Here is a 23,586-nt window from a genome sequence, read left to right as displayed (position 1 = left end):
CTTTGATGAGGCGGAGTCCAGTTCCAGGCTGCTGTTACAGTTCCATTCCGGCACCAAGGCGACCGAAACTAAACTATCTGACTGAGCTAATTATGAGCGTTTTAAATACGCATTTTGGCGACATAAATACTTTGTTCTTCTTCTGGTTATACTTTGTAAACAGTTTTTATGTTTTCGAACATAAATCAACCGGATGTGGATGTGGATGTCGGGGGTCTCCTCTCCCATATCTACATATATGATGCAGTAGTATGTAGTATGTGTATCTCGCAGATACATACAGTCCATCTGTCGTCGGAATGACGTTACGCTCTAAGTATGTCGACGTCGCTCCGATTGTCTCCGCATTTATAAGACAAAAGTCCAATTCCAAGTCCGGGAACTGGGATCCGACCCCCCCAACGAAGACATTTTCGCGCCCAATTTAGTGGAGGGGAGGAACAAGATCCGAAAGATACGACAGATCTCAAAGATACAAAAGATCCCACTGAGAATACAATTGAATACAAAATGGCGTCTGGTTTTGTTCATGGCGTTTTCTTTGTTTCTTGGCTTTGTTTCTGCATTTTTTTTTGTTGCTTCTTTACAATTAATTTAGTTTAGACTATGTAATTAAATAGGCTTTTAACGTAAGTTTAGGCTTAGACATCTAATCGACACATATGCGTATATGGAAAGAGTGACAGAGAATTGAAGAGTGAGCGCGGCTAGGGCTCTGGAATTCACACGATTGTTGCAGCTGGAAGCCCCTCCTGGATCCTTAATATCTATATAGAAAGCTCGATCCGCTGCTATGCCTTCTGGTGCTGGGCATCGCCCTCCATGCGCCACACCCCAAACAGGTAACTAAGCTTCTCGGGCGGAATAATCGGTGCTCCATTGGCCTTCCGCAGACACTTGAGATCCGCGTCCGCTCCATTGGCGGCGGCACTCAGCAGCGAGGCAGCCGATCCGTATCCCGAGGGAGATCCCTGCGCCTCCAATGCCTTCAGCAGGGATATATCACTCGAGCTGAGCATGCGGCACAGGAAGTCAATGTATCTGCAAGGAGAAAAAAGAAAACATTGGGGTTTAATAAGGGACAAAGATAAAGATATAAGAATGTAGAGATTTAATAACATAATCATGGGGGACAGATAGGCTTGCATCAGGTGTTTGAACTATATTTAAATTAATCTTAAAAGCGACGCTATTTTCTGAAGGAAGTTATAAGTTTTTCCAAGAACATAATATAATATTTATGGAATAACATTTTTTAAGGTGACTTTAAAAAAGATAGTAAAGTTTTGACCTTATTTGTATTGAATGGAGAATAATAATTCTAAAGGGAAAGTAAGTCCAATTAATACAACTTGTTTATAGATTTTATGGCAAAATATAGAATTCATATGTAGTTCAAAATAGAATTTAAAAACCAAAACTTTTTAGCACAAATATTTACTCAGACAAATTAGCAATCGTTTATATAATTTTTGTATGGCTTGTTTAATTTTTCAAATATTTTATAGAATTTCAATGGACTTCTTACCTTGTGGCCAGTTTAAGAGTCTGGATCTTGCTAAGCTTGTCGCTGGGCAGCGTCGGGATGATCTGCTGCAGCGCCTTGAAGGCATCGTTGAGACTCTGGGTGCGTTGCCGTTCCCGGACATTGGCCATCACTCGCTGGTTACTAAACTCATCCGTTTCCTCCGTCTTGCTCGGCTTCCGCTTCAGCCGCCGTCGCGGCTTCCGGAAGGCCTTACCGCCGGCATCTGATCCGTCCAGCAGACTTCCGGCACTACCATCGTCCGCCAGACAGGCGGGTGACATGACACCGCCACCATTCAGATCATTGACGGAACTCAATGCCGTGTGGCGGGCATACTCCATATCGTCCCGATCCGAGCTGGAATAGGCACTGCCGTTTAGGGAATTGGCCGGTTCATAGCCCTCGAAGCTCTGCCTGTAGGCGGCCTGGAAGTGCATCTGGGAGTGATTCTGCTGGGTCTGCTGTTGGGTCACTTGCTGAGCCTGCTGCTGCTGCTGCTGTTGGTTGCTGTAGAGCGGCAGGAAGATCTGAGACTTGTGCTCCGCCAGCTCCTCGTCGGGGAACTCAAAGTGGGAGTGAGGAGAATTGCAGGCGCTTTGAACTCCAGGACAGGATTGGGCCGAGGCCACCTCATCCACTGTGGTGGGCAGGTAATCAACATAGATGTGATGCTGTTGCTGCTGCTGATGGATTAGTTTCTTGTGCTCGGGCTGCATGGCCAGGGAGCCTCCAGTCTGGCAGTCATAGTCCCCGCTGCTCCTGGCCCGCTTGCCATGCTCATTCCAAGAAGAGCCGGAGGACTCAAAAACCGTGGGATTGGCAGTGGCATTGCTGTTGCTGCTGCTGGTATTGGTGGTGGTGGTGTTATTGTTGTTCAGCTCCAGGCTGTTACTCTGGGCACTGTGATTGCTGCTGGTGCTGAGTACCTCGTTGCTGGGTATATTGTAGTCCTGATCCTCCAGCTCCGTCAGGCCATAGGCCGCATACTCCGAGGGCAGAGGAGCATACTGAGGTTGCTGGGGCAGATTATGCTGCTGCTGCTGCTGCTGTTGCTGGGTGAGATTATGTTGCTGCTGCTGCTGATGGGTGAGGTGATGCTGCTGATAGCCCGGGGACTGCATATAAGCCTGATGCTCCACCTGGATGAGCTTGATCACATTGTGCTGCAGCTCCATGATGTTGGGCAGCGTAGGCTTGTAGCTAATGTCCAGCAGCACTTTTGGCGACACCGAGCGAGCGCTCATCATTTGCATGGGAATTTTGGTTAATTATTTGGCACACACTTTCTGATAAATAACTATATCTATTATCGTCGATATATACTATATATATAATATGTGTTTCGTTCGCCCCGATAGAGATCTGATCGCACGCACTGACGGAACGCAACTGACGCACGATCCTTATGGCCATTGCTCAAATTGACATTTTGCGGCTGCTCGACGGCCATTCGCTGCCGCCGCTCATATATTCGTCTCGCTCGCTCCCACTCTCGCTGTGCTCAATGGCCATCTCGCTCTGGCCCAATGGTGGATGCTGCGATGCCGCAGGTATGACGTCAGTCGGCGGGGTATTTTTCAATTGCATTTTCCTCCAGCAGCGGCGGCTGCAAAATGCGTTTGCATTTTCCCATCCGCACGGCTAAAGAGAGCCTTGACTCTGGTCTGCTCTTTGGGTTATTCTTTGCCGGGTTTTCTCACCGTTTTGGGAAAATGTCACGGGGAAAATGGCACGGGGAAATGGGCGAGGATCGGCTCGATCTGTTGGTTGGGAAAAATGTGCCGACAATTTTATAAATATTTTTACTTGTTGATTCGATGAGCGGGAATGTAAATATCTAAAGTGCAGAATGGCATAAGAAATTGCAGTTTACTACTTGATTTTAAATTATTTATGGACAAGTTTAATAACAATTGGGAATAATTTAAGGCAGTAAATGTTTGAGATAATTGAATTGTGAAGGCAGGGCTTTTATATTTAATTTTTAAAAATTATATGCATTTATTATTCCCTTGCTAAACATAATAATTTTAGTCAGAAGCTTAATATTGTGTGAAGGAGTCATTTGCGATCCTATAAATCATATATATTCTTGATCAGCATCGATAGCCGAGTTGATCTAGCTATACGTTAATGAAAACATTTTTTTTTTTCCATTTTTTTCAAAATATTTTAAGGGGATACATATGTTAAAATTGTCAAAATTTGATACAAATTTCAATATCTTCAAGTTTTAAATAGAGTATGCAGATTTAAATACTTGTTAAGAACTAGCACATACACGTTGTCCGAATTGAAATTAATGCTATTTTGGCTTAGTTATGAGATTTTTAAAATTTGATTTATCGAAAAAATTGTCATATAAAAATGTATAGAATAACTAATCAAAGAATATTATTAATATTTTGCTCAGAAGCTTGAAACTAAGTGAAGAAGTCATTTCCGACCCTATAATTCATATATATTCTTAATCAGCATCAACAGGCAAATCTTTCTAGCCATCTCAGGCAGAAAAAAATTTTCAAAAATGCCATATTAAAAATATTGATGTCGATCGATTTTCGATTTATTCCTATAACTCATTTGCAAAATATTTCCCAAAGTTAATTTTTCTAAATCGAAATCTAATCTATTATAAGTGCAATATACTATAAATTTACAAATAAATTAATTAAAACGCCAAGTGAAATATATCTGATTGAGAAATTTCCCACCCGCCAACCTTTTCCTCTTCTGGTTGGGGGAAAATTCGTTTTTATAGGTAGTTTTGGCTTGCGGAATTTTCACAGGAAAGCCGGCAAAATGTTTGTACGTTTATGCCCATCAAAATCATTCCGCTATTATATAATCATCAGTTGCCAACCATCGTAAAGGACAAATCCTCAACCCTAAAGGAGGGGAACTCCGCGGAAAGGTTTCATTATGCCTAATTAGTGAATTCCCACACACACAGACACATATACAGAAAATCGAGAAAATCTCCGTCGAAGATCGCGCACAGCTCCGAAAATCCACAAAATACGAGCGAAAAGTCAAATTTCCGGCCGCGGCCAACAAAAATACCCGATTAATGTCGAGCTCGAACTTCCGCTGGAAAAAACCGCGATTTCATATCGCCGATCTTCGATCGCCCGGCTTAGGTAATAACAAAACCCCAGGACAACCCCTGAGAAAAACCACCAACAGGGTTTTGCCCTGTACTCCAGGTAGAGTTTGTAAACTCGAAAGTTTTGTAGATACCTTTCTGTTTTTGTGTCAATAATATTTATGACTTAATTTTATGTGATTAAGTTAATTTAATTATGATGATTTAAAAATGACACCAAGGATGAAGTTTAATATATATATAATATTATTTATTATATAAATAAGTTGAAGTGGAAGTTTAATAAAACCATCTGAAATATTGCATGTACTTTAATATATTTATAATTCCAAAGAGTCTTTTAATAATTAACAAATTACTTATCAGTATATATAAGATGTAATATTAAACATAATATTAAATATATTATTTCAAATAGTAAACAAAGTAACTACTATCTTCTTATTGGTTACAATATTCTTCGTGTACATTTTTGGTAAATGAATTATGGTTACAATTTGTTTAATTGTTTAATTATAAAACTGGTTTTTTATTAATTGTATTTTATAGATAAAACGCTCTTACAAAATATTGCCATATTTATCACTAATATTAAATGCTTAACAATTTATAAAGTAAACAAAAACAAAGCCATCTTTTTGGGCTTAACATAAAACCAGTTCTTCTTTATTGACTACGAATGCATGATCCATAAAGTAGGCAACATTAAATTTAATACAAGATGTAGAAAAGGACTTGCCAATAAACAAATCTATATGAGCAAGAAAGTATTGGAGAAGTAAAACAAATTAAAAATAAATAAATCTTAAATTGATTTAAGATATAAATACTTTTAAAGCAGCCTTATTTTTGTAAGTTTCTCAGACAGATGGCTATTGAACAAAATGTAGAAAATATGTAGACATAAGCAATTCAATGTGATCTTAATGTTCCAATTGGACACACTGCAGTCACGTAGTTTATTGATTTCAATTCCGTTTACGAGCCCGAATCAAACGAATAAAAAAAAAACCAAATGAGAGGCTGGAAAGGTATTTTGCGTATTACTTTTTTTTTGTTTTTGTATTTAGCGATGCTGCTTCTGTTTTTCATCTCATCGTCGCGGGATTTGTTGTGATTTTTTTGCATTTTGGGCTTTGCGTGGTGCGATTGCCAAACGATTTCAAAGCGGACCAACTTTCCATTTTGACAATGCTCTAATCCTGCCATCGCAAAAACTATAAAAAACTAAAAATAAACAACTAACAAAAACAAAAAGACAAAACTCCGTGTGCGAGAGCTAGTGTGTGGAGCGTGAGAAGAAACTTTTGGTGCACGTAAATCTCGCTCGACAATCAATTAAAATTAAAATATTTTTTGCCTGCCGCTAGCGCAGCGTTGTCTACATATTCGAATTGACTTTTGATGATGTATCACGATTTATTGTTACCAAAAATGGTCGTCAAAGCGCGTGGAAAAGTGGATCAGGTAGGCAATGGCGACGTCTAACGGTGCGGGTAACCTGGCCAAAAAGAAAAAAAAAATGGGGTTCAGACAAACTCCCACAGCTTTTGATATCCACAGTTGTAGTTCCATACGACGGATGTGTGCTCCTTAATTTCTAGAAAGTTGGTGAGATTATCATATGTAGTTTTCAGAAAATATACGTTACTTTGGTTGTACTTTGTTTATATTTTATATTTAATTATGTTGCAAGTCTCTTTAGTTATTTATTACTATGATCTATGATCTATGTTTCTTTAATTTAAATTTTATTAAACTAAATAAGACAGAGACTCTACGTGAAATTAAAGTTTTGATTAACACTAACCTTATAACCATTGTAATTGTAAAACATTGCAAAACTTAAAATTTTTACCAAATTGCAGATATCCTAAGATGATTTTTTTAATATTATTAATTATCGAATGATTAGAACAATTTTCATCGATAAACTTAAGTATATATGTACATATACTATAATACATTAACTGTAAAATGCTTAAAATGTTATATATTTTTATAAATTATAATACCTATTTCTTAAAAATAAGTTTAATGGCAAGGATTTATGTCTTTATGAACTTCTAATGTTTAATTTATCGACTTTCTCCTGTAATTTTCCAAGCGGGAAACGTGAGCGATGCAACCGTTTAGATTAGGAACAAAACCGCTCGATGAAAATGGAAATGAAAATGGAAATGACAACGCTGGAAGCTGTCAGCGGCTGTTGTACCTTGTGTTAATTGCCTCCCTTTCGCTCTCCCTCACAAACACAAACATACACACACCCCCTTCCCGTGGCCCTAGTTATTAACCATTTCAGCCAATGAAATCGCTGGCGCCAAACACCTACACTTCCAACAGCTTGTCAGCTTGTCAGCGTGTGTGCTTATGTGTGCGCTGCATGTTAATTAACACACAAGCACACACACCTCCACAAAAAAAACAGAAAAAAGCCCCAAGCACACACACACACAGGCCGCACACACCTGGGTGGGGGCACACACAAGCTCACTCCGTCACGTTGGCCACCCAATAATATAAGCGCCAACTTGTCATTTTAGCCTAGCTCCACCTTAACTAAACAAACAACAAAGTGGTGCAAACACACAGTCACACACACATGTGTATGTATGTGCGATGGTGGTGAGTTTTGGGGGCGCGCGCGCAAAGCTCACCACGGCCCCAAGCCCAGTTGGAGGCTTGGAATTTTTACAGTTCAGTGCAAGTTTGCTGCGCGTCACGTTTAAACGTGTTTCGGCTGCTGTGCTGCGTTTCGTTGCCATTCCGTTCGCCCTTTCGTTCCATTTCCGTTCCGTTTCGTCTCGTTCCGTTTGCGTCTGCGCTTTGATATTGCTTTTGCATTGTTTGCATCTCTTTATCAGCCGGCGTTTTTTGCGCATGCGTGCGTACCTTTTAAGCGTGCGTGCGTGCGCCGTGTGCGTGTGTGTGTTGGTGCGACGCGACGCTTTAAATGGCGTTTTAAGTGAAATTAAAATGACGGATGTGCCGCAATTTGCACACTCACGCCGCAAACAACGAAGGCTACGTACCTACCAGCAAAGAATCAAGAGGAATAAATAAATAAATAAATAATAACACAGCGTTGTGGGGCGTAGCATGTGCCTCTCTTAGTTGATCGAATTAAGTGCGAGTTTTATAGCGCCCGCGGGACCGGGAACTGCAATTGACTGCCGTACTGGAAAACATAGTAGAAAACAAAAAAAAAAAAAGAAACCAAACACAACCGGAAATGCAAGCCCCACCAACAGCTAAACAACAAGTGTAACACCCCCGCCCAGGAAGCGGCGGCAATAAGTGCTAATAAGTGTGCCGCAGACAATAACTACAGCGAGTATACCCGAGTCCGATTCCGAGTCCCGAGTCTATAACTAAAACCGGATGCAAGGGCCACCAGTAATTGCCAATTTTAGTCACAGTCAGTCGATCTCCCCTAAACTCGAAACTTCCCCCCCTCTCTAAATTGGGTGACTTGAATTTATTGTATATTTTTGTAATGGCCTTGTTCTGATTTACATTTTTGGGAGTTATGAATTCAAGTGGAATTCGTTTTACAATTATTGTAATTTAACTTGAAACGCAGCTGTTATTTTTTAGAATTTCATTTGTTATATTTATTTTTCTTTTATTTTATTAACTCACATTTATCAATGTTTGCTTACCTTTTAACTACAATTTTGTATTGACGTTCCTTCTATACGAAACTCAAGTTAAAGGTTAAGTACTTAAAAGTTGAAAGTTGCTTTCACTTTCACATAAATACATAAAACACAGTTTCGAATACGAATTTGTTTTATTTTGAAATTAACGTTCATTTATTATATTTCATATTAAATAGAATTAAAGGGAAATTATTAAAGAATTAGGTTGCTTTTTAAATTTTTCTTCCTAAATTAAATATGATACAAAGGAGTCCTTTTTTACTACTACTACTAAGTAATCTTAGAAGCATTTCAAATAGTATTCTAATGTATAAATAAACCTTCCATATTTGTTTCTTAAATTTTTATTTGTACCAAGTTCCTGACTAGAAACCCTCCACATATTCTTTGTACTTGTATTCTTTTAATAATTAATGGCAGCTTAACTTTGATTTTTTAGTGATTTAATTAGCTTTCTTTGCCACCAATTAAGGCATCGATTTAGGGTAGTTCGACTGGCTATGGCTCTATTTTTTCTTGTACCGTTCAATTGGATAAATCTCTAAGCTCTTGTTTTATGTTTTATGTTTTTTTTTCTTAATTTATTAGTCATGCTTAGGCGACTCATAAAATATTTGCCCAAGTAACTTCGTCACGCACTGAGCACTCACCCAGCCCCCTCCTCAGCGGCCCCCCTTTACCTTTGCTGCCCTCCTTTTCGGCTGCATTCGTTACCTGCCTCCCTGGCTCCCTCCCTCTTTTCCCCCTCACACAAAATGCGGCTGCTTCTGCCACGGTGGCCCTCCTCCCCCAACAAAAGGAAACAAAAGTTCAAAGCATAAGCAAGCAAAAATAACAAGAAAAAAGAAACAAAAGGAAAAAGAAGCAGGAAAAAAGAGGAGAAGGTAGCGAAAAAATAAAAATAAAAATAAAAACTTAAACTCAAGGTGCGTTGGCCGCGTTTTGTCATTGATTCCGCGGCTGCGAAATAGCATGCGGCAGTTGCAGAAAAAGAGACACAGGCAACAGCTGCTGCGACAAAAGCAAAAGCCAAAACTAAAAACCAAAACCCAAGCCCAAGACGAGGCCCAGGCTAGTTGCAGCGATTATTTCGAGCATCCTACACCACCACTTTCCTACCCTTTGCTGCCTGTCTTTTGTAACAACGTGGCCAGAACGTTGCCGGGCAATTATTATTTTGTAAGACGTTTTACAATTTAATGGTTTTCATGGTAAGTACAACGCCAACGCCAACGCCATATGCCGCCATGTGCTCCCCTTTTCTTTTTTTTGTTGTTGTTTTTGTTTTGTACCCTGTCAGCTGAAAGTTTGTTTTGGCCACTCCAGGGTTAAGGAAGGGGTCAAAGGGTTTAAGAGCAGGGGAGTCCATGGCTGACACCAACCTGTTGCACTTTTTTGTTGTTGCTTTTGTTGTTTTCAAGGGGGAAAATCGCTTAATTCCCTGTTTTTCTGCCTCTCTTTGCAGAATGGACTTGGATCCGACCCTCTGTCAGCAAAGGAGGTGAGTTTGCGGGTTAAGATTCTAGGGATAAGAAGGGTTAAGGTAAATTAAGTGCGGCTTAGAGATGAATAATCCTATTATTAAACGTATAATAATTTAATATAATATAATAAATGCACTGACCTAATGTCACTAATTTCAAAACAAAACAGGGTTATATACAACTGTTATCAAAACCCATTTATACACAAAAAGATGGCAATAATTCTTGTTTAACTAGTTATGTTTTTTAATTCATACGCTTAAGCCGTTTATATTTTTATTAGCAAAATATAATACATATTTCCTTTATCCATATTTGCACAGAGAATCTTTAAATTGGTGAAAGGACTTAATTGTAATATATTTCCTTTATAGTTACAAATAAAACAATGGGACCTTGGGTTTGTGGGCCTTGGGAAATTGTTAAATTTTAAGGATACTTAACAACTTCTAGAACTTTTACTTCCATAAAAATCTCTGCATTCATATTATTTAAAAGATAGAAAACTATCTTTGGGTAGCCAAAGTGTATATAATCTTGCAATTTGCAATTTGATTATAGAATCGTATTGGAAATAGATCATAACTTTGCTTAAAATATTCGCATTTGAATCAATATTTTTATACGACAATTTTTGCGATAAATCAAATTTTAAAAAATGCATAACTAAGTCAAAAAAGCTTTAATTTTAATTCGAAAAGCATTTCTATGTTAGTTCGTATAAAGTAAATAAATCTGCAGACTCAACTCAAGATTTTAAAATATGTAAAATTTTTATCGATTTTTGACAATTTTAACGATGTAACCCCTTATAAAATGTTGAAAATTTTGAAAAAAATTAATTCCGCCCGAACATAGCTAAATCGATTTGGCTATCGATGCTGATCAAGAATCAATATGATATATAGTGTCGGAAATGACTCCTTCACAGCGTAACAAGCTAATGACTAAAATTCTAATACCCTGCAAGGGTATAAAAATACTTCATACTTTTGCCACAGGTTTCTTTCTTCCTTAAACAAATTCAAACCTTAATTTTAATTGTGTCTCCATTGAAGTTATTTTAATGCCTTCGTCATAGCACCTAAGTAATTGTTATTGCCTGTAATTTGTCCTCAATATCAGTTAAACAACCGACTCATTAACGGCTATAAGTTGCCTTCGCAAGAAGTGCCGCCTACAAAAAAAAAGAAGACACAGAAGCCTTTATCAATTAAGAGCGAGAGGCGAGTAAAATATTTTCATGCTAGCGATACACTTCGCTTCGGGCCATTCGAAATGACAATTGCCAAGGAATTCCCCGTGGGCCAATTCGTTTGGCTGCCCCATAAAACCCATCTCAAAGGCAGGAGCAGTCGTCGTCAGACGGCGGAAAACCACATACCAAGCGTAAGACAATCCATAAAATTGAGTTCGGCGGGATGTGGAGGAAATCAGGGGGAAATCGGAGGCAACTAATGTCCCGGCCATCATTCTATCAATTGCGGCGCCTATGAGAAATTTCAGCACGTCCCATCACAAATTAGCAGATCGGAGGCTGCAGCGCCCCATAACAATATCATAAAGTAGAGGGAATCTATACGGGAATCTATATAACAATAAATCAGCGCCATGGGGCAATTAGAGGGAAAAGTAAACGGGGGCAAAAATAACAAAAAAAAAAAACAAGTTGAGTAGAAATAATATAAATATAAATACCTTTGGACAGGGGCCAACATCAATCGCATATCAATTGCAATTGCCAAGATCGATTGCCAGATCTGGATCTCGTTCGAGCGATATCGCTCGGAATTGGGATCTGGAGCTCGATTTCGATCCAGATTTCGATCTGCTGGCGGCCAATGAAGTTGTTGTCAATGCTGTGGGCCATAAAGTGGACAGAAGGCCAAGAAGGCTGAGAGACATCGCAATTGGCCCCGCGGCCGCCATTCGACACAATCGAAGACAAACTATCTAATCTAATGCCGGCAATGAGCATTTGTTTGTATAACTAACTGCCGCGGCAGTGCCTCCAAATCGCGTGGCCAAGTTCTGGGTTCTCCCCGCTCCGTACTCCGTGCTCCATCGCAGAACCCCTTCCAACCAAAATCCCCTTCTTAGCCATCTTTTCGCCCACTCGCCACTGACATTTTTTCATAATTTGCGCTACAAGCCTGACAATTGTCGTTGTTTTGCCCACTGGGCACACACTCGGCATCTGCATCGGCATCCACATCCATGGATGTCGACTTGGTTGTTCGCTGTCTTGGTTTTTGGTGTTCGCGACCATGTCGTTGGCAGCAGGCTTAAAGGCTGAGGTTGGATCTGGGGCTACCCTGCAAGTGGATTAGGGTTACTTGGGTTAACCAGGTTGACTGGTCAAAAGAAGGACTTGAATGACTTGAACTGCATCTGTTTGGATATAAGGAAAGTGTAAAGTTGTGATTAAAGGAACTTTTTTTTAATCCTTAGTTTCAGTTAAGTGGTAACATATATTTTGTTATATTTATATATATGACCAATACACAATTTAACTAAATGTTTACATAAATTGCTGAATTTCTTAATGTTATTTCTAACTTGAACATAAAACATACTCTATTCAAAAAAGGATTTATCCATTAACAGGTTTAACACTTTAAACTGGCAATTCTTTAGTAAAATATGTCAAAATTTTAATAGTAACATCTAAGAAATATATGGTAAATATTAGGTTTTTATATAATAATTTAAAATTTGTGCTAATTTAAGTAGGGATCACACATCATATTTCCCTCTCACTATCTATTAATCATTTCATATTAACCATTTCTCCATTAATAAATCTTCCTATCTGTTATCTGTCAATCAATAATTTTGTTATTAATACCTGAACTTTTTAAAGCTTTTTATCTAACCGAAATTTAATGAATTAAGTGTTAAGCAAGCATATTTAAAATTAAAAACCCAAAATAAACAGATGTAAACTAATGTATAATAAATATAGATAACCAGTAAGTTTTCTACTCACTTTTAGTGCCAGGCGTTTCTTACAAGAGCGCAAAATGGTTGTAAAAATCTCTTAAATATGACATCCTGACCCATCCTCTTCACTATTAAACCATAACTTAGTTGGCCACTTGAACTGCAAATAAAAATTTCACATCATTTTGTGGGCAGTCTTTGTGCGGTAACTCTTGGTCCGGAACACCCTTTAAATTTATTTATGAATATATTTGCAGACCTCGTTTAAATAATATCGCAAAGTGTTGGCGCTGAAGTTGAAGTTAAAAATGCATATGCAGTGCCAAATTAAAATTTATCCATTTTATGGCGCTGCGGGCAGCTCATAACTGTTTCTTTGTTATTTTTGCGCCATGGATATTTTTTCTTCCATCCTTTTTTTATTATTATTTTTGTATATTTTGTTTTTTCTTGGTTAGTTTTTATTGCCTTTAGTTTATTGGCTAAAGATTTCGTAAGAGCATGAAATGCGCAACAATTGTGGTTTTTTCGGTTTCTTCCCACTTATCGCCACCGATCTGCGATCTTGGATCTCTCCATATTCCCCCATATGGAGTAAGAAAGATATCGACGGAAGTCATTTGCGGTGGTTCCAGCTAGATGAATTCAATAAGCAAACACCGAATACCAAACAGCTCCCAAACACGCACACTCCACCTTTTCCAGCAAACTCCACCTTTTCGGAACCCCAAAACCCCCCGTGGTTGGTGTTCTTAGCCGAAGTGAGCTGCTTGGCCATCCAACACTTTCCCCCATCAACAACAGAAAAAACATCATTTTTGTCAAACTTGATTAGCCACTGCTGCGATTATGACTCTATTGTTTAACTGCATATATGTATAATTTAGTATAGTATATTCGGGGGAGGGAATAACAACAATAACAACGATGCCTTTGCTGATAATCTTTTTACTTTTCCACAGGCAGAGGGCCCTCCGGTTCAGGTTGAACCAGTTGATCTGAGCTTACGTTCGCCGCGCGGTAAGTTGCTAATTATAAGCTATATCTTAGTTGACTCAACCTGAACCTGAAGCTATATATACTTAATACACCGACCCGAAAACAATTAATCAATGAAATGGCTGCCGCAAGTTGATCACTTGAGAAAAGCAGGTCACCTTCGAGAGAGAGAGAAAGAATTTCGAACAAAAATATATATATTGGTTACAAAAACCAATTTGCATTTTGTGTCTAATGAAGATAAACTTTTTTTTTTTAATTTTTGGTGGGCTTGGAGTGCCTACAAGAGATGTATTTGGAAATACCGATTGTGGGTGGAGTGAAAGGAAAAATGTTTATAACAACGTTGTTTGTGGCCACCAAATTCCGAAGATGTTAATTTTAAGTAGTTGATGATTTTGTAATCCTAGGAAGAGTTTTGTAGAGAACATTTGTTAACTAGAATTTTTTATACAAATAGCTCTCAGGTTCGTATTATAATAGATTATGATGGAATTATTTTAAATTTCAAAGCTTTAAGTATTCTGTTTCAAAGAAAATGCTTGTACTACATTATTTTAGTATTTCCGCTTAATCCCTAATTCAAAATTGATCATAATATCTTTAGACTCTCCCAAGGAACTGTTAAAAATATATTCTACCAATCTCTAATATGAAATCGAAACATAAAATCAATATTTTGGATCAGCTACAAATGAGAAACAAACAATATGATCAGTTTGTCGGTAGATAAGTAAAAGCTCAGCTCGTTTGAGAGCATAAAGAGATCTATGTTAAAGATATCTATCAACATTAATATCAACCTATGATCACACTCTAGCCATAAAATCCACCGATTGAGTGAATTCCTAAGATCTCCGACGGCTCTTCCCCCGCGAATGAAATGGTGAAGATTATCCGGCCATCTCGCAGACAAGTTTGAACAAAAGAGTAGACAAAACGTTAGTCATTGCCTAATGCCCAATCTCATCTCATCAGATCCATTCATACTATATAAACGAGATGGATATCGGGTCAAGGGGGGGTCCCATTAAAATCATGCTGATACCGCTGGGAAGCTATCGCTCTATATCCAACGCCCAAGGAACCTGACCCGAACAAGTGACGGGATTGGGACTTGGAATGGGGATTGGGATTGGGGACTCTGGGTCTTGGTGTGTTGATTTTGTGGCCACTTGACCAACCAACCACCAACTGCTTGACCATTTGACCTTTGCCAGCCTTTCTCTTTGCCTCTGACTCCATGTGTTTTTTCTCTGTGTGTGAAGTTAACAGCAACGCCCCGAAAGGCCACAAAAAAAGGTTGACTAGATAAACAGATGGTTAGTTATACGGCTCGACTCCGCTCTGGTCAGCTCCTCAGCCGTAGGGTGCCCAGCGGTACACCTAATTTAATTAAGAAGCCAGAGAGCTTACCTTAAATGGCTATACAGTAAGATTAACAGCTAAAAAACCTAAGCGCTGCTCCGTTCATTAAAAAAAAAAGAGCCCAGCTCTCGGAGCTCGAAGCTGAAGCCGGAGTCAAAGTCAGAAAAGTTGTTGTCTCGCCGCGCATATTAATCAATTAGGCATGATATTAGTGAGGGCATCATTAATTTTGTCAATGCGCTCACCTGGATGGCGCACAAAAGCTATTTGAGAAGCGCATAAGAGAGGCGGCGACGGCAATCTCTCATGCTAATGGTTTATGGTGCTACTATCCACGGATACCCGGAGTAACCAACATCCATCCACTGGTGATCCACAGATCCGTGGCGAATGTGTTAAATAGCGTTAAAATTTGTAAAACAAACGGCACATAATGGTCCAAGCTTAATTTTCAACCTTAACGGTCATCCGAAAATAACAACCACCCGAAAGTCAGGTCGAGTTGGAGATTTTTTGTTGTTCGGCACACATAAATTATGGGCTTTAAATAATTATGCAATTAGCCAGCGTAGCGATAGATAGCCCCAAATTGCCAATGAATGGAGGGCAAAGCCAAAGGCCCAAAAGAACGGCGGAGACAGTGCCAAATTCCCACAAACTCTAATTGCAGTAACCGCCGAATGCGAGGTGAGAGCTCTGGCTGGGAAGCTGTAGTTGGAGCTGGAGCTTGAGCTGGAGCTGAAGCTGGAGTTGGTGCAACTACAACTTGATTTATTTAAGCTACCCAAACAGCCCATAAATAAAGCTGTTGAACTAGCCACCAGCAGAAGGTGCAAGGCAGGAGAGGATTGCAGGGAGGAGCCACCGACTGGGAAGGGTGGAGTCGGTGCAGGAGCGTCTTAGCCTGAGACATCCACAGCAGTTGTTGTTGTTGTTGTTGTTGGTGGTGGTGGTGCCTTACCCAAACGAAACACAACATGGTACAATCCCACACCACACCATTGGAGCCACTACCTTCTCCTTTACCTCCTCCTCCTTCTCCTCCTCCAAAGGCCTCTCGCCACTCAGGGGCATAGGCTTTCCAGGTTAAGTAGATGCGGCGACACGCGGGTCGCTCCAGCGAGCGAACGACCTTAAGACGAAGATCCCAACTCGGTTCGAGGGGCAATCAGTTCGAGGAGATGCAGGAGGAGGAGCAGCCGGATGAGGAGAAGACTAGGCGACGATGTTGGAGCATCCACGGCATCTATCGAATGATATGCAACATTTAGTGAAGTGCTCGCGTACCAAGCATGGGCCGGGGCATATTGATGGCAAGGTGAAAATGTGACGAGCAGGTGGGAACATCAGTTGCGGAGGTATTTCTTTCAAGGGAAAAGTGGGGAGCCAGAGGAGGCGTTGTGTGAGAAATGCTTAAATCAAAATTTGATAATAAAACTTAAACCCTAGGATAGATTAGCATAATTTCTCTTCAGTTTATAAAGGTATTTCTGTCTCTTAGTTTCTATATAATTTTTCATTTATTTATGAAAGGAATTGAAGAACATTAATCAAGGATAAGCCGTAGGTCTTATATCTCCACCGGCTCGAATTAGTGTTACTGTTGCTGCACTTCATCGATTTGGGTTTTGTGACCCGGGTATCTCGCCTAGCTGCTGATTTGGCATCTGCAACTGCTGCTCCCCCAGTGATAGTCATGCCCCAGCCAGAGCTCATAAATGCTGGCGGGGCTGGAGCAGAGAAACTACACTGGCCTCGCCCAGATCCATGAGATCCCCGAGATTCCCCGAGATTCCGCAAGATCTCAGAGATTCGCTGAATCCCCCAAGTCAGATGCCAGGCCCGCACACACACATATTCGAGTATTTGAGTATTCGAGTATTTGAGTATTATTCACATTCAGCGAGGGGGCGTGTGTGTATACCGGGGTGATTGTTTTTTAATTATGCTGCGACTGACACCCGGGCCGGATGACCATTGAAGATGGGCTTCGGGGATCCAGAGATCCAGAGATCTAGGGGATCTGCAGGTCCGCTGGAGTGCAGGTTTCTTTTTGAGAGATCTGCAAAAACTGAAACTGGGTGGAGACGCGCGACTCGAGCTGGAGCCGTGTCTTTGGGCCTGGTTAACATGGCGCGTATGTAGCGCATCGAGTTGACTTGACTTGACTTGACTGAGTGACTGTGACTGGCTTTTGAGGTTATGTGAAAGGTCAAGTTCGTGATCGCATTCAAACATTTTTGCCAACCACTCATCTCGCTGCGCAGATCGGGCCCACAAAACCAGGGGACTATAGACCAGGCCCAGACCGTGGCGGCGGGAAGCTGGGGAACCGAGACCCAGACTCTAACTCTGAGACTGAGACTGAGACCGAGACCCGGGAGTAGAGTGCAAGGAACACGAGTGTGAGTCGCCGCCGCCGCCGAAAAAAAAAAACAAAAATAAAAACACAAAATAGAAGATCAGGGACTCTCGGAGTTAAAGAGAGAGGAAATACCCGACCCAAGCGACGTCGCATCGTAGAAAAATTGAAGATGAGCGTGCCACCACCACGCCACGATTCTGCCATTCCCGTCTCTGTCTCTGTTTCAGTATGCCACCTCCTCCATCCTCCTCCCTGCTCCCTCTACCGCATCCATATCCCCCACATCTTCTCTGTCCAATCCCCCATCGCAATCCCCCATCTGGCGGAGATGCCATCCCATCCCCATCCCCATCCCAGCCTAGGCTTAGCTCAGCTCTCCTCCCGCGCCGGAACCGAATTGAGTGAATGTAAACTGTGGTTTACTTGTTTCCAGCGTTGTCATAGTAATTTTTCTGCACTATAACAACGGCCAGCGTCGCCTCCAACAACATTGAAAAATGCACAGAGAGAAAATAAGTATTAAGTTTATAGAAATCTAATAAGATTTTAGGATGAGAGAGTTTTTAAAGGGATTATGAGGTATTTCTTTAATATTGAAAGGAGGAAACAATATTGCAATGAGTAGCTATAGGGATTTTTATCTAGAAAAGCTACTGGCTTTTTCTAGATACTTGTAAGCCTCTACATAAAATCGTTATAAATCAAGTATTACTTAAATAATCTAAATTATTATTAATGAAAAATTAAAGTAAAGAAACACATTTTTGTGTTGGAAAATAATCTCTATATAAATTATGATCTTAACAAGAAATTAAGCTAACTTTGAAAAGCCGAAGTTTGTATACCATTTTTATAATCTAAATTTTTGGTTAAATCAAAGTTTTTCCAAATACTATAACTAAGCCAAAAATTCATTAATTTTAATTTGGAAAACGTTTCTAAGCTACATTTTATATAACTAACAAAACTGCATACTTGGTTTTCAAATTAAAGAAATTCAATTTTTTTTGCCAAATTTTGACATTTTTAATGATGTAACATTATAAAAATTTGAGATTTTGAAAAAAAATTGTAAACATTTATTTTTCTTCCAAACATAGATAGATCGATTCAGTAGTTGATTCTTATCAATAAAAAAATATATATGATTTATGGGGTCGGAAATAAATCCTTCACTGTTTTGCATGCTTCTGACTGAATTATAATAGAAAAGATCCTCAAAAATACTAAAAACTGGTATCCAAAGTAGTTTTCTTCAAGTTTTTCGCACTGTGCATAATTTTTTGGGGTGCTCTCGGATGTTCGGTGGCAGCACTCACCCAAAAACATTGAAACAAGCGGAGAAAAATGGAGATGCTGATGACACTGGAGACACGTTGTCTCTGGCAATCGTGCAACTGACACACCGGCACCACCACCGACGGCACCACTGGCCACAAAAAAATAACACAAGAAAAAAAAGGAATACTAGACAGCATATGCCACACGAAGTCTTGGAAAGATTACACTGGACAACAGACGACGATGCTGGGGTGCGGCTAGATGGAATTTTTAGGGAGGCACATGAATGGAGGGAGGTGTGTCATCCAGAAGATGATTTGGCAATTGGTAATTGAAAGTTGATGTTTGCAACTTATAAGTCGGCAAAACTTCAGAAGAACATAGTTTTCACCATTAACTGAATCGGAAGGGTTAGGGTATTCAACCAAATATATTCCAAAATCCTTAAAAACGACTTACTTCCATACCAGACGGAGAAAAAACACATGTAAAACCTTTTTCAGAGGGCACCTGCTCAAAGACGAGACTGCCCCAACTCTGTTAAATACCCCGAAGCTAATCAAAAGCCACTCAAGAAGTCCCTCTCTTAACCTGCATCTGGGCGCCCATAAATCAAGTTGAGAGTAAAGCCAAGGGAGGTGGACCCCCAAACCAAACCTGTTGCACAGTGTTCTTCCGAGTGCGCATCTTCTGAGACCCCAGACAAGAGAAAGAGGATCATGCGGAGAGATCCGACCGAAAAATATACAACAAACAACAAGGAGGCAACAACCACGCAAAACAACACACACAACACCATGCCACACCACACACCACTCCACACACACTGTACCAAAGTAGATCCACGCTTTCGTGAGCAAACAATTCGAAAGCTGACAACGACTCCGGAGGAGATCTCGGCGACGATCGATTCGTGTTAGTCATCATCACAGTTGAGCTGAACCCACACGAATCATAATGAGGCTGGCTGCTCCTCAAAAGCTGGAAACCCGAAAAAACTCAACTGTGCCGCTTATCCCCCATCGATAAGGCCAAAAAATCTAAGGATCTAAGGCAACTGCAGCTCGGAAACGACGATCCCCCCAGCCAATAGAGTGCTGGAGTTTCCCAAGATCTTTTTCGTGTAGCTCATTAGCCTGGCAAACTAATTTCGCAAGTTGCAGACAATGCCCCAAGAAAAATACTCGTAACCGATGGAACAAGCCAACTCTGGCTGCATATTTATTGGTCATAAGTGCGGCAAAGCTCACAAGACCGAAACAAACAGCAGTAAAAATTCAGTAGAGCAGAGTGGAAAACTACAAAAACAAAAAATATTTGAAAATTTGTCTCCGACTTGGCTTGCATAGCAATCGCATATTAGCAATTTGCATTGTCTACTGGAGCACACTTGGTCTCTGACTTTGGTTTACTACTAAGCTATACACAGAGCCAAAAACTAAAGAAATCTATGGAAAATAAATCAGTTTAGGATATCGAAGGAAAATACAAAAGCAAGTGAGATACAGTAGCAAGAATCAAACAAAATCTTGAATTAATAATTAAATTAATAGAGAATTTAGAACACAAATGCTTGGACAAGTAATGAAAGATAGTTTCGAGCATCAAACCAAGTATTATTTATATAAATTTAAAATCCAGAAAGACATACCTTGGTATACCACCAAGAAGACCATACATATTTTAATACGAGGACATATTATAAATCGATCTTTCTATATGATCATTTTTTCGAACAAATCTATTATTTTTAAATATTATAACTAGGTCAAAAATGCATTAATTTCAATTCGGAAAGCTTTTCTGTGCTAGTTTTTATTAGACTAACAAATCAGCATTTTCAATTTTAACATTTTAAAAATTCAATTTTTTGCCAAATTTTGACAATTTTAATGATGTAACCCCTTATAAAAATGTGAAATTTTGAAAAATGTATTTTTCGTTCAAAAGATGGCTGTATCGATTCAGCTATTGATGCTGATCAAGAATATATACACTTTATAGTGTTGGAAATGACTCCTTCACTGTTTTGCAAGTTTATGACTGAAATAATAATAGCCTAAAAGTGTATCATACTGTCTTAAGATTAATAAATAGAAGAATCAAAGATATTAGTTATAATTATTCGCTACTTGTAGTTTGAAACTCCGACATAGCTTTTAGTAATGTTGCAAGTGTTGCAAGTCCCTTTATCAATTTCTTTCTATATGGAACCTATATGCATTCACCTTGCATAATAACACTTAAATCATAATTCAATACCCCATTTTCTCTCGGTGCAATTCCTTTCCAATAGGTGTATGTTTTTTTTTTTGCTTACCACACTGCCCCCCTCTTGTTTTTAGCTGTGAAAAAGAATTCTTTTAGCAGCGTCTACAAATCGTGCAACGGCAGCAGCTCGCTCTTCGTGTTTGCCAAACAACAAAAAATTTGACTCATGACTTCGTAGCAAAAGAAACAAAAAAAAAAAACGAAGGAAATACACCCACCATACCACCATTCACATCCTTTTTTGGCCATCTCCTGGCCTGCTACACTTTTGGTTTTTTGGTCTCAAATTAGTCCGTGCATGCGGCGGGGAATGTTTCTACAAATTAACGCCAATTTCGTATCACGTTATTAATAGTTAACCATTAAATTGACCGCCCCCAACTCAGATCATTATCTAGTTTCGGCGGCTAACAAGGCAGCGCATAAAAGCCACTGTGATTCCTTTTTGGCCAAAAGCGGAGTGCAGCTGCCTGCCGTCTTGCCTTAATTATCTCGGGAAGGCCAGCCAACAAAAACCAAAAAAAAATAAATACAAATATCTACATACTCGGCAGAGGCAGGATGCCTGTGACTTCCACTGCGAGTTATAGGGAGCAAAAAATAAATACTTAAAAAAAAGCAGCTGCGCAGCGGTCGCGTCACCTTTGTTTACCGTATCGAGCGATAAGCTTGTTAACTGTTAACCAAATCTGTAGCCACCGCCGCTGCAATAAACATTGACTTTAGCCACTTGGCTTATAACTCTTAAAGGAGAACGCCCACCAGCCTGGAGCAGCTCCGGGGGCCATGTGCACCCGGCCAATACCCAATACCCAATACCGATTCCTCAATGAACCCCAAATGGCGGCTAATTACGACCAAGTCTTGGTCCCAGAGATTAGCGATGGTAATGGGAGCGAGATACGGATCTGAATGCCGATGGCAGGTCACAGATATGTGTGCATTCTGCCGCAAGGGACTTTGACTCTTATCGAGGAAATATTTTTAGTGAAAGAGTAAAGGAAAGTTGAAGACCTTTTGAGCAAGAAACTAATAAAAATTAAGCAAAGTTTATTGCTAAAAAGAAAGGAAAGGAGAGAGTAACAAGTGAAGCTAAGAAGCTAATCTATGAGATACTACAGTATCAGGAAACCTAGTATCTTCTCTGAGATAAGAGCCTCGGAAAATATATATAACATATGAAGGTATAATTGAAACCTAAAGTATTTTAAGAACTTAAATTAATATACTAATAATCCAGCACATAAAATGAATCGAGATATCTCACTCTTGTTTAAGAAGTAAATGACAAACCATTCGTTCAAATATATTTAAAGGTTCCACTAAATTCCTCCACGAACCTATTTATAATATTTTAATTCCATAGAGACGCCTCTTATCTCCTTTAACAGATCATCTAATTTAAATAGATTTATAGATTCAATCTGTGGTATGTTCTCCAAGATACACCTCGGTGCGGTTCGATTTAATTCGATGCCATCGATGCCGTGTCAAGTGTCCATCGCTAAGTCATGTGTAAACGGCAAAACGGCGACTGCATAACCGACCTGGGCCGCATCGATGCATTAAGATAAACAAATGCGGATCGAAATCGGATAATGTCATGTAGCCATGTCATATGTTAGCCCCGGCAAAAAAAGCTCTAAACTGGAGCACTAAGTCAAGCAAAAACCAAACTGACAAAAGACAAAAAACCAGCAGTGCGGCACAAACAGACACAACAGAAAAAAAAACATTCTTATCGATTACACCTGAGACCTCAATCAATAAATTGATTGTTAGCGATCAGTTTAAGGCAGGCAGGCCATGCGGAGCTCCATCGCATGTGCTCAGCATACAAAAGAGTTTTTCTTGGGAGTTTGGAGCTCGGTGTTCGCTGGTCGGCTCTTAAGATAAGCCGCCCGGCCAGGTCTTCTGGCTGCTGTACGCTCTCCGGCGGAGGCCCCGAGCCTCGGATTGAGCCTCAGATGCTATGCTCGAGTCCCAGCCAGATCCGAGAGCCTGGTCCAAGCACTTTTGATCGCTGCCTTGCGATAGGCCAGAGCAGAGTTTTCGTCCAAGAAGTCCAAGCGGGCCAGGCGGTGTTGTTAGGAAGTCGTCGTTGTCGTTTGCTGGTTGGTTTGTTTGTTTGGCAAAAGCCACTGAAAGAAATCTATCTACTACAAATATGAATTCATAAGAAAATTTATAAGAAATTGCCTTTAAAAGGTTTTAAGACAAGTATTATGGAAGAGCTTCTTGCAAAGTAAGTTCTGTGTTTGAATAAAATGTAGTCCCTTATCCTTAAGCTATAATCTGTTGGGAATCATAAAGTCACAAAAGAATTTATCTCTGCATTTAACAAATTCCTCAAAATTAAAAAATACAAGCTGAGTTTATATTATTTTATGTACTGATCTTAAGAGGTCTCAATCTAAAATAAGCTAAAATTTGTAAAAAGATTTCCTCATTGCTTATTGCATTCTACTCCATTGCATTGCTTATCATATTTTTATTTTATTTTAATCAGAAATAGCTTTAATATATTTCTCTCTGTGTAGCTTCTTTTACCTCCATTGGGTCTCACTGTTGTTGTT

General features: G+C 39.7%; 2 protein-coding genes across 3 annotated transcripts in view; one reads left to right on the top strand and one right to left on the bottom strand.

Moving 5' to 3' along the window:
• Positions 1 to 518: 518 nt before the first annotated feature.
• Positions 519 to 2,918, bottom strand: twi (twist family bHLH transcription factor). Its single transcript, XM_020944607.2, has 2 exons — positions 1,529 to 2,918; positions 519 to 1,041 (listed from the first exon to the last, which is right to left on the bottom strand). Exons 1-2 carry the CDS (start codon positions 2,779 to 2,781, stop codon positions 792 to 794), a joined length of 1,503 nt encoding a protein of 500 aa, XP_020800266.2. The 5' UTR covers positions 2,782 to 2,918; the 3' UTR covers positions 519 to 791.
• Positions 2,919 to 7,332: 4,414 nt separating this feature from the next.
• LOC110179561 (uncharacterized) overlaps positions 7,333 to 23,586 on the top strand; it is a 41,408-nt gene continuing 25,154 nt past the window's right edge. The window contains exons 1-4 of one of the 2 annotated variants that reach the window (XM_086829069.1): positions 7,333 to 8,033; positions 8,888 to 9,510; positions 9,765 to 9,800; positions 13,689 to 13,746. In XM_086829069.1, coding sequence (XP_086685195.1) covers positions 9,499 to 9,510; positions 9,765 to 9,800; positions 13,689 to 13,746 — 106 coding nt within the window. In that variant the 5' untranslated portion in view covers positions 7,333 to 8,033; positions 8,888 to 9,498. Of the gene's footprint in view, positions 8,034 to 8,748; positions 9,511 to 9,764; positions 9,801 to 13,688; positions 13,747 to 23,586 lie in introns of those variants that run through there. The other variant, XM_020947147.2, reaches the window with a different exon arrangement.

Source organism: Drosophila serrata, unplaced genomic scaffold (genome assembly GCF_035046125.1).
Source record: "Drosophila serrata isolate PLE 108 unplaced genomic scaffold, ASM3504612v1 contig_184, whole genome shotgun sequence".
Lineage (NCBI taxonomy): Eukaryota > Metazoa > Arthropoda > Insecta > Diptera > Drosophilidae > Drosophila > Drosophila serrata.
The sequence above is the reverse complement of the archived record's forward strand: the minus strand, read 5'-3'. Positions and strand labels throughout refer to the sequence as shown.